Source organism: Stegostoma tigrinum, chromosome 5 (assembly GCF_030684315.1).
Source record: "Stegostoma tigrinum isolate sSteTig4 chromosome 5, sSteTig4.hap1, whole genome shotgun sequence".
Taxonomy (NCBI): Eukaryota; Metazoa; Chordata; class Chondrichthyes; order Orectolobiformes; family Stegostomatidae; genus Stegostoma; species Stegostoma tigrinum.
In genome coordinates, this window is record NC_081358.1 from 95299974 (window position 1) to 95311978 (window position 12005).

At 44.3% G+C, this 12005-nt stretch overlaps 1 protein-coding gene across 1 annotated transcript in view; it reads left to right on the forward strand.

The window, feature by feature from the left end:
• The window catches only part of zgc:162816 (uncharacterized protein LOC571260 homolog), a 57781-nt gene extending 48312 nt beyond the window's left edge, over window positions 1-9469 (forward strand). The window contains exons 7-8 of the mRNA XM_048529820.2: window positions 3245-3350; window positions 8516-9469. Of these exons, the coding sequence (XP_048385777.1) occupies window positions 3245-3350; window positions 8516-8605 (196 nt within the window). The 3' untranslated portion in view covers window positions 8606-9469. The remainder of the gene's footprint in view (window positions 1-3244; window positions 3351-8515) is intronic.
• Window positions 9470-12005: the final 2536 nt, after the last annotated feature.

A 12005-nucleotide genomic window follows, 5' to 3' on the forward strand; every position in this document is an offset into this window, starting at 1 on the left:
CTCTTAAAGGAGTTAAATGGAAATCTGACCAATGGCTGGAGTCACACCTATCACAAAGAATTGTAGTGTGATTATCAGGGGCAATCATTTCAGTCTCTAATCATAACATTGCTGCCTGAGTCCCTCAGGGCAGCATTCCATAGGTCCAATCTTCTTCAACTGTTACATCAATGAACTTCCTTTCATTACAGTGTCAAAATTGAGTATGTTTGCCAGTGATTTCACAATGTTCTGAGCCACTTGCAACTCCTCATTTACTGAAGCAGCCCATGTTTATTTTATCTTTATTCTTTCATAGGCATCACTGATAAAGCCAGCATTTGCTGCCACACCTAATTGCTCTTGAATTGAGTGGCATGCCAGCATATTTCAGAAGACAACCACATTGCTATGGGTCTGGATTCACATATAGGCCAGACCAGTAAGGATGACAGATCTCCATCCTTCAAGCACATTAGTGGACAAGATGGGGTTTTACAACAATAAATTATCATTTTCATAGTCACATGGCCATATGTAAGAAGACCTGGACAAAATTCAAGCTTGCAATGATAAATGGCAAATAGCATTTACAACATGTAAATGTCAGGAAATTACCATTTCCAACAAAAGAAACTTTATCATCACCCTTGATGTTCAATTACATAACAATTGCTGAATCCCTAACTATCTTAATCCTGGTGGTTAGCATTGACCAGAAACTGAATTGTACCTGCCATATAAATATTAAAGCTCCAAGAGATGGGTAGAGAGTTGGAATTCTGTAGTAATTTGCTCACCATCTGAGTCCCAAAAGCCTGCAAGGCACAAGTCAAAGGTGTGATGGAATACTCTTCATTTGCCTTGGTGAATGCAGTTCCAACAATATTCAAGATGCTTGATACAATCCTACACATAGTAACCCACTCAACTGGCATCCATCCACCCTTGACCAATCATTCCCTTCACTGCTGGTGTATAGTGGCAGCAGTGTGTACCACCTACAAGACGCATCGCAGTAACACTCCAAGGATCTTTTGGCAGCTCCTTTCAGATTTGTGACCTCTACTATTTAGAAGGACCAAGGCAATAAGTGCATGGAAACATTGTGACCTGCAACATCCCCTCCAAGTCATAGTCTATCATAGTTGGAAAATATGGAGTCATAGAGATATACAGCATGGAAACAGACCCTTCGGTCCAACTCGACTTTTCCAAACAGATATGCTAGATTAATGACTGCATTTGTTGTAATTGTACCAGCCTCCACCACTTCCTCTGGCAGCTCATTCCATACAAGCACCACCCGCTGTGTGAAAGCGTTACCCCTCAGTCTTTCTTAAATTTTTCCCTCTCACCTTAAGCCTGTAGCCTGTAGTTTTGAACTCCACTACCCTGGGAAAAAGCTCTTGGCTATTCACCCTACCCATGCCCCTCATGATTTTAGAACCCTCCATTAGGTCATCCCTCAGCCTTCGATGCTCCAAGGAAAATAGCCCCAGTCTATTCAGCCAACCCAGGCAACATTCATGTAAAAACCTCCTCCCACCTCACTGACTAATACCCAGCACTACCTACCTGCACTCACCTATCACCATCCCACCTACCTTCCCCAGCCTGACCCCCACTATTTATTTCAGAGCCCTCTTACCCTCCCCCATTTCTGAAGAAGGGTCCCAACCCAAAACATCAGCTTTCCTGCTCCTCTGATGCTGTCTGGCCTGCTCTGTTTCTCCAGTTCCAAACTCTGTTATCTCAGACTCTAGCATCGACAGTTCTTACTATCTCCGAAATCCTTGTAAATCTTTTCTGCACCCTTTCAAGTTTAACAATATCTTTCCTATAGTATGGGTTTGAATGTAGTATTTCAAAAGTGGCCTAACCAAGGTCCTGTACAGTGCAACATGACTCCCAACTCCTATACTCAGTGCATTGATCAATAAAGTCAGTGTACTAAATGCTTTCCTCACCACCTGTAACTCTGCCTTTAAGGAACTATAAACCTGCGCCATAAGTTCTCTGTTCAGCAACACCTCCCGGACCTAACAATTATGCATGTAAGTCCTGTACTGATGTGTCTTACCAAAATGCAACACCTCACATTTATCTAAATTAAACTCCATCTGCCACTCCTCGGCCCATCGTTCCTTTGCTGTCAGGATCCTGGAACTCTGTCCCTCTGAGCAATGTCAGTGTAGCTACAATACATAAAGAAGGTGACTCAACACCACCTTCTCAAAGGAAATTAGGAACAGCCAATAAATGCTGACACCAGCGACATTGTCATCCCATGGATGAAGAAAGAAGTTGATGTTGTCATTAAAATAGAAACTATGGCAGGCATCTTCTGCACAGTAAGTTTCCACAAAAAGTAATGTGGTCATGATCTGACAATTTGCTTTGTGACATTTATTAAGGGATAAATAGTGGCTTTGACATCAGGTATGCCACCTCTGCCATTCTTCAATTTCCTGTCATTGTATGTTTCACTTCCACCTTCATGCCGATGGGTTACCTCGAACAATGCAGTACTGAGCTAACCTTGATGTTTTATGCTGCAATTTCTGGAGTGGAACTTGCTCGACAATCTCTAATGCAGAATTGAGTGAACTACAAAATACGTGGCTGACACTATCCCATCAACCATTCCTAGAAACAAAGTAATGCAGGACGCTGCTGTCTAAAGTGTAGCCACTATTTTTAATAAAGAAAATACCAGACTGTATATAACAAAGTGGAAATGGATACAATGAAATAATGCAAATTTGTATTGGGGATGCTGGGTGAGGGATAAAAATTGACCAAGACACCAGGACAATTCTTCAGATTTTCTTTGAAATGATGTCATAGGTACTTTCATAGAACACCTTAGCTGGGACTTGGCTTAATGCTTCATTCCAGGATTTTAATCAGTTAAGAAAATACATTCTGTCTTAAGCAACAAAATGAAAGAGCAAGCCACAGGTGAGGGAAAGGCTTGGGAGACCAGAGACTGGTCAGGTTGAACTGGGGTGTATGAGATTCTTGCATCTTCCTTGTGCTGTCTAACCCCAACTACCTAAATGACCCAGGCCTTGGATTGATTGTGAACTACCAGGCTTTTGAGTATGGATTCTACTGTAATACATTCGGACTGGTGGAGTGGACTTGTAGGAACTTCTGAGCTCTTTTTTCCACTTGTCCACAAATGTTGAAAAACTGCTGTCAAACCCACTGCATATTCCAGTCCCAACATTACCATTTATATCTGTTTTTTTCATTGCAGGTTGGTGGGAATGACACAGGAACATGGAAAAATTGAGCCAACTTCAGGGAAACCAAATTTTCACAAGTTTCCGCTTGGAAGCTTGATCTCGCTTATTCCTTATCATGTAGGTACTTTGGTTTAGATGTGTGCAGACGTGTGTTACAGTAAGAAAACATTGTCCTGAAAGCAGGCAGGAGCATAAACCTCAGATTCACTGATCAAGCTGATGTTTTGGTGCATTGGGTTTTGTTGAAACTAGTGATAACTTAGCAAATTTAGAAATCACAAGGAAAGCTTATAGTAGGCCAATATCTACTCCAGTGGTATTTGCTTCAGTGCTGTTAATTAGTTCTGCAATTTGAAAAGAATTCTAGTCGGATCTTGTTGGGAACGTCTCACCCAGTGTCATACCGGGTCAGGTCTGTACAGAAAGTCCCATACCTAGTCTCTGAGATAATCAATCACACCAAGGTGACAATGTAGTTAACTGGAATGTGTGTGAGATCTCAGGATAGAAAAATTAGCTATTCTTGGCATCTGCATGTTTCTAAGACTATTGGGTATGTGCATGTCTTGGTGCGTGTGTGCCTGAGAATATATAGATGTTTGAGAAAGTATGTGAACATGTTGGTATGTGTGTATGTCATGACCAGACCTCAGGCAAGGTTCCCCAATTTGTTATGGTTCCAAATGTGTAACCCAAATCATCAATCTCGTAGGTGAGGGGAGATGAACCAGGTCCCCTTCTTTATTCATCCCAAACCCCAGTGGTGAAAATAAGGTTAATATTAAAATGATCCTTCCCATTGTGGATATCTATCTCTTGAATTTATGTTTGAAAAGGAGCCATTTTAACCAGACAGCCCAGTGTGGCCATCTCTCAGTGGCCCAGTGTGGCCGTCTCTCAGGGCCCAGTGTGGCCGTCTCTCAGGTCCCGGTATAGCCATCTCTCAGTGGTCCGGTGTGGCTGTCTCTCAGGGCCCGGTGTAGCCGTCTCTCAGCGGCCCGGTGTGGCTGACTCTCAGCGGCCCGGTGTGGCCGTCTGTCAGCGGCCCAGTGTGGCCGACTCTCAGTGGCCCGGTGTGGCTGTCTCTCAGAGACCCGGTGTGGCCCTCTCTCAGTGGCCCGGTGTGGCCGTCTGTCAGCGGCCCGGTGTGGCCCTCTCTCAGAGACCCGGTGTGGCCGACTTTCAGCGGCCCAGTGTGGCTGTCTCTCAGGGCCCGGTGTGGCCGACTTTCAGCGGCCCGGTGTGGCTGTCTCTCAGGGTCCGGTGTGGCTGTCTCTTCAGAAAAAGGATCTCGACCCGAAACGTCAGCCTTCCTGCTTCTCTGATGCTGCTTGGCCTGCTGTGTTCATCTAGCTTCACAACGTGTTATCTCAGATTCTCCAGCATCGGCAGTTCCTCCTATCTCTTGTCCAATTTCTCCTCATAGCTAATGCCAACCAAACCAGGCAACATCCTGGTAAACCATTTCTGTACCCTCTCCAAATCCTCCACGTCCTCTGGTAGAGTGGCGACCAGAGCTATCCGCAATACGTGGCCTAACTAAAGGTCTGTGCAGCTGCTATGTAGTACTTCAGGCTTACCTTCAATCCAGCCTCATTAGTTCCCCATGTCCCAGAACTGCTTGAGGTCCCTGCAGTGATCACCGCCTGAACCCCATAACTGCTGGGACTAAGAGGTTGACAGCTCCCTAACATGGGGCTTCTTTACCTCTTGGGGATGCAAGTCTCTCTCTCTTAGCCAATTCCGCCCAGCTGAATGTTAAATGGCTTCTGGGTAGCTGGTATCATCAGGAATTATTCACTTCTGAGAAGATATGTGCACACACGCACACAAATACACACAAAATTACTCACATACATGCACACACACAAACACACACCCATCTGCCGCTTAGTATCACAGAATGCGATTTGGCAGTGATACTGACATTCATTGCTCAGGTTCACTATGCTCCAGTACTGACTGATGTAAAGATGTATTGACTGCCTTATAATTTTTTTTCTTAATTAAAGGCCTTGCCTAACACGTGATAGGGAGCAAATTACAGGTTCGTTCTATTTATTATAGTCTTGACATTAGAAAATGAAAAACAAATTTTGAATTTATGATTAAACTGTACAGGATATGTAGAATGGATGGCTATCAACCAAGAGTGTCATCAACTGGGACATAAGTGCTTTTATTTTAGTTCACAGCTGATGAATAAAAGCAAAATACTGCAGTTGCTGCAGACGTAAAGTCATAGAATCATAGAGATATACAACACGGAAATAGACCCTTTGATCCAATTCATCCCTGCTGTTCAGATATCCTATATAAATTTAATCCCATTTGCCAGCATTTGGCCTCTATCCCCCTAAACCTTTCCTATTCAGATACCCATCCAGATGTCTTTTAAATGTTGTAATTGTGCCAGCCACCACCATTTATTCTGGCAGCTCATTCCATACATGCCTCACCCTCTGTGTGAAAAGGTTGCCCATTAGGTCCCTTTTATACTTTGCCCCTCTCACCTTAAACCTATGCCCTCTAGTTTTGGACTTCCCCACCCCAGAGTAAAAGACCTTGTCTATTCATGCTATCCATGCCCCTCATGATTTTATAAGCCTGTATAGGGTGACCCCTCAGCCTCCGATGCTCCAGGGAAAATAGCCTCAGCCTATTCAGCCTCTCCCTATAGCACAAACCCTCCAATCCCGGCAGCATCCTCACAAATCTTTGCTGAACTATTTCTAGTTTCACAACATCCTTCCTATAGGAGGTGAACTAAAAGCTGTAGAAACCCTGCTGGCCTGGCAGCATCCAGAGAGAAACAGAGTTAACCTTTCAAGCCCAATATGCATCTTCTTTACAACGCAACCAAAATTCCAAACTCAGTCCTGAGTGAGTGGACTGGAAATGTTACCCCTGTTTCGCTCTCTCCAGAGATGCTGCCAAACCGGCTGAGTTTCTCCAGCACTTTGTGTTTTTATTTAAGTACTGAGTGAGTCTTGATCAGACTGCACGTGGAAAAGCAGCACAGGATTGGGGCAGAGACAATAGGAACTGCAGATGCTGGAGAATCCGAGATAACAAAGTGTAGAGCTGGATGAACACAGCAGCCCAAGCAGCATCTCAGGAGCAGCATAGCTGTTTGGGTAATAGTTTTTAGTTATTGGTCTCAGACGGGGTGCTGTGCAGATTTTCCAAAATTGTGTTTGGGCTGAAAAGTTCAAATTATGAGAACAGATTGGCTTGATTTTTCTTGAGTTTAGTTTTATTATGGTGTGGTCTATTCTAGATGGTTAAAATGAATAAAGATGTTGATGGGGTAGATACAGGCATTATTTTCTCCAGTGGGTGAATACTATTAGTGAGATTACTGAGACGCAATCATAAAATTAGAACCAGGCCATTCCAGTGTGATGTCAAGAAGATTATCTTCACACTTAGATAATGGAAATCAGGAATTCTGTCCTATAATATGGATGCCAAATTAAATTTCAGGATTGATGTTGATTAATATCTTAGTCAGGGCAACGAAGGGATTATTCAAAACGCAGAGAAATAAGGTTGAGGTACAGATTATTTTTATCGAATTGAAGTGAGGGGTGTGTGATGCCTTCGACATTATGGCAGTATTTGACCAGGTCTGGCATCAAGATGCCTTAGCAAAGCTGGAGTCTATAGGAATCAGGGAGAAAGTCTCCATACCTGGCACAAAACAAGATGCTTGTGGTTGGAAATCAATCATCTTAGTCCCAGGAGGTCCCCAAGTACGTGTCCTAGACCCAATCATATTCAGCTATTTCATCAATTACTTTTCTTCCGTTATAAGATCAGAGGTGAGGATGTTTGCTGATGTTTGCCCAATATTCAGCACCATTTGTCACTCTGCAGATATTGAAGCAGCGAACCATTTTAACTCCCCCTCCCATTCTTTAGATGACGTATCTGTCATGGGCGTCCTGCAGTGCCACAAGGATGCCACCCAAAGGTTGCAGGAACAGCAACTCATATTCCACTTGGGAACCCTGCAGCCCAATGGTATCAACGTGGACTTCACCAGCTTCAAAATCTCCCCTTCCCCCACTGCATCTCAAAACCAGCCGACCTGTCTCTGCCTCCCTAATCTGTCCTTCCTCTCACCCATCCCTTCCTCCCACCTCAAGCCGCACCTCCATTTCCTACCTACTAACCTCATCCCACCTCCTTGACCTGTCCGTCTTCCCTGGACTGACCTATCCCCTCCCTACCTCCCCACCTACACCCTCTCCACCTATCTTCTTTACTCTCCATCTTCGGTCCGCCTCCCCCTCTCTCCCTATTTATTCCAGTTCCCTCTCCCCATCCCCCTCTCTGATGAAGGGTCTAGGCCCGAAACGTCAGCTTTTGTGCTCCTGAGATGCTGCTTGGCCTGCTGTGTTCATCCAGTTTCACACTTTATTACCATGTCCAAATGCAGCAGGACCTGGACTTAGGTCAAACTCCTGGAACTAACATCTGAACATTGAGTGTCCTTCACCCCACAGATTGCACTGGTTGAAGAAGGCAACTCACCACTACTCTCTCAAGGTTAATTACAGCCACAACAAATACATGTTGGCTCTACCAGCAATGCTCACATCCTGTGAACAATTTGTTTTAAATGGCAGAACAGAGTGTCTGCCTCGCCCTCACCTCTCTGCCTCACACACCCCCAGATGTCTCCTCTTCTCACAGGCTGCATGCTTTGAAGAAGGAACTGGTGGGAAGTCACTATTACCATAGAAACTTCTTTTAAATAAATGTCTGATGTTCTGAACAGATCTTGAAGTAACATTGCTCTTGCCTTGTACCCTCACTATCCTTTCTCTCTCTTTCATCTGTCGAAGTCCATCTCTTTCCTTCTGTACCTGCCTCTTTCTCCAATTCTCCTCCCGCTTTCACCTTCTCTATCTCTCCTTTCCAATACTTTAAAACTCTCCTATCTCCACCGTGCCTATTCTTCTTTATGCTTTCCTCTTGTTTCTCTCCCTCTCAATAACCATCTCTTACCCTCCCTCTCTAACTTGTTCATTCAATGTCTTTTTGTTTTCTTTTCTCTCTTTGTCTGTCATTAAATTCTATCTACCTCACTCTCCCTCAACCTACTTCTGTTTTTCCATCTCTCATCACTCATTTTCTCTATGTCTGTTGTTACATCTCTTCTATCATCCATTTCTTTCCCTTTCTTCTATTTCTTATCATCTTCCTCCTCTTTTGTTTCACTCTTTCCGTCTCTCTGTGCCTCCTCTCAACCTTTCTCATTATTTCCCTTACAGGCCTGTGCCATTGCCGCAATGCATCCTGTCTACTATGTGCACTCAGAAGGTAGGATTGTAGCTGAATGGAGACCAACACGAGGCTGGTAGAACAAGGACATCACAAGAGGAGATTCTACTTGTGTTTCTCATAGTGCCCATGATAAGTAGCAATTCAGATGTTGCCATTCCCCTTCCTCTCCCCACATCTCTGCACAGTCCTCCTCCTCCTCAGATATTTAAATGTTTAGAAAATGTGAAAACATTTCCAATAAAAATGGAGACCACACTGCCCATTGCGTCTCCAGCTCTGGAGAAATGAGCAACACAGCCAAACCCATTTTCTAGGATGTGCTTCATATCTGTGGAAGCTGTGGCACTTGAAGGAGTCAAGGGCTTCTACCTGCACTAGTCTTCTGGGCAGTGAAAGTTATCTGAAATTTGGATTAATCTCAGCTGTGATGCCCTCCACAATTGAACGGCCCACCGTCAATAATGAACTGGGGTGACAACTGGAGTGTGACCAAATCCCAGGGAACAGAATATTTTCAAGAATAGGCAAATGGGAGACTGAGTACAAAGTAGGATTGCATTTAAAGATGTACTCAGCATATGTCAGATACAAAGTGATCAATCGCTTTAGTCCTTTGCAATGTGTCACCTGGTTGTGAGACATTATTGACCAGATGTAACCACTGGAGATGGGAGTTTCATTCTGGGGAGTCACTTTTGACTGAATTGTGAGCCTCACTGTGTCGCTGATTGCATGCACGGGCCAAAGGTCAGTGGTTAACACTGCTGCCTCAGCACCAGGGACTCAGGTTTGATTCCCGCTTTGGGCAACTCTCTGTATGGAGTTTATTCTCCCTGTGTCTGTGTGGGTTGCTTCTGGATGCTCTGGTTTCCTCCCAAAGTCCAAAGATGTGCAAGTGAGGTGGATTGGCCATGCTAAGTTGCATGTAGTTTCTAGGGATATGCAAGCTAGCCATGGGAAAGGCATGGATGTAGGGCTAGGGGATGGGTCTGGGTGGGATGCTCTTTAGAGGGTTGGTGTGGACTCAGTGGGCTGAATGGTCTCCTTCCACACTGTAGGGATTCCATATGACGTGCTCATTTGAAAGAAATGCAAATTAAATAAAATGATGAACATGATTTTGCCTTGCTAGTTTTGATTTGTCGTTTGTTGCAAACTCCTCAAGTGAGAGATGTCGCTGTTAGATGGGAACCGTCTTTTATTCATTTTCTCATTGTGCCAGGTACAGTACAGGAGCTACATACTAGTTATATTATTGGACTAACATTCCAGAGAATAATCAATTCCATCATGAGTTCAATTAGAATAAAAAGTTGTAACACTGACTGTGAAGCTGTTGGATGGTCCTTTTAAGAAGGAAACATGACATCCTTATCCTGTTTGGACCACAGGTGACACCAATATGACATCAATACAGTTTTTTATGTAACTGAACTTTGAAATGATCTATCGAGCTAGTTACCAACTCAGAGCAACGGGAAATCATAGTAAATGGCACGCATCCCCAGGACACTCACATGGGACAAAACAGTTAAAATAAACATTGCACCTTAAGTTTCATTTTCCTCTTTCATCCCAAATGCATCCTTTCTCCACAGCAACTCTCTTCTTACCAAGTTCAAGACTTGCATAGTGTTTCCATGGCTGAGTTTGTTTTAGCAGCGATCACAGTTCTGGATGGCACATGGGAGATGTCACCCACTTTCTCACCTCCTGAGGTCTCTGCCATAGCTTTTCAATTTGATTATTTTGTTGGAACTGCGGGATTGCTCCTCTCAATCTTTGCTCCCAAGCTTTGAATGCATCATTCCACATTCTTTTCCCTGTTTCCTGTGTTGAAATAATCTCATACTCTTTCAAGTTTTAGCTGTGGCTCGGTGGTGGCCTCAGAATTGGAGATTTGTGGTTTCTAGCCTCGCCGTAGAGGCTTGAGCTCATAATCCTGGCTGATACTCCAGGGAATGCTGTGCTGGCTGGAATTGCAGGCTTTCAGTCAAGGCATTGAGCCAAGATCCCTTTAGCCCTCTCTCAGGTGGATATATAAATTCCCACGGTACTATTGAAAAGAGACAGTGAGCCAATCGATGTTCGAGTCAATAGTTTCCCCTCAAACAGCATCAGTGAAACCAGTTACCTTCCATTTATTATATTTTTTGTTTGAGGAAGATTGCTACCCACATTTTGAGCTAAATTCTCCTTGTCCCACAGGGCAAAACTGGGAGGAATTTCACAGGAGTTGAGCTCAGGCTAGTGGTGTGACATGTCACCCCTTTGGTTTGATCTTTCCTGAAGTCTGAACAATATGAGCTGATAAATGGAAAATAACTTTGGTACCTCACAAGTCCCTGCACTGACAGTCTCCAACAAGGCAAAATCTAACCATTCTCCTCAACAGCCAGTGGCATCGCCATCAGTGCATGTCTCACTATCTACATTCTGGGGGTTACCTTCGACCAGAAATTGAACTGTTCCAGCCGTGTATATACTGTGATTATAAAAGCAGGCAAGAGGCTGGGAATTTGGTGTCATTTCCTGTCTCCTCAAAGTCTGCCCTCCATCTATAATTCAGGAATGTGATGGAATTCTCTCCACTTGCCTAGATGGGAGCATTCCCAATGACACTCAAGAAGTTAAAACTATCCGAAACAAATCAGCTTGCTTGATTGGAACCCATCAATGTCTTCGATATTCATACCCTCCATCACTGAAGCACAGCAGTACCACACTGCAACAACTAGCCAAGGGCTTTCCAATAGCACCTTCCAAAGCTGCAGCCTTTCCCAACCATCGACATGGGCACAGCACCACCAACGCTACAACTTTCAAGCCACATACCATCCTGACTTGGAAACATAATTGCTGTTTCTTCACTGTTGCTAGATCAACATTCCCTTTCTAACAGGTGTTCCTGCACAAAATGGATTGCAGCGGTTCTCAAACACAGTGGGGAATAAATGCCAGCCTGTGGAGTGATACCCGGAGTCCATGAAAATGATTTTTACACAGTGATTCAGTACCTGCAGGGGCTATATGCATGACAGCAGGAGGCAGCCCATTTGCATCATTTACTGCCCATTTGTGTGCTACTTAGAGATGTCACAGGGATCTTCCCTACGGTGGATTAGCTCCCCACTGAGAGTCATGTCAGTGGCTACCTGGTTTGTAAGTGACTGTCCTGGGGAGCCCTCCTACAATAAACTGGGAGCCATGGTCATTAGCTGCTGCCAATGACTTACATAGTTCCCTACATAGTCACTCACTGTATTTCATTCTTTACCTGCTGCCAATGACCATCCTGTGGAGATGTTTGCCCCATAGCAGCAGCCTGGCAGCTACGGCTACTGTTCATATGACTTCCCCTCTGCCTGTGGCAGAGCCCTTATTGAGCAGAAGCAGGGATGGGGTCACTGTTCTTCCAGAGCACTTAGGCTTTCTGATTTGGCCTCAGCAAATCACCTTCTCTCTTCAATTGGATGG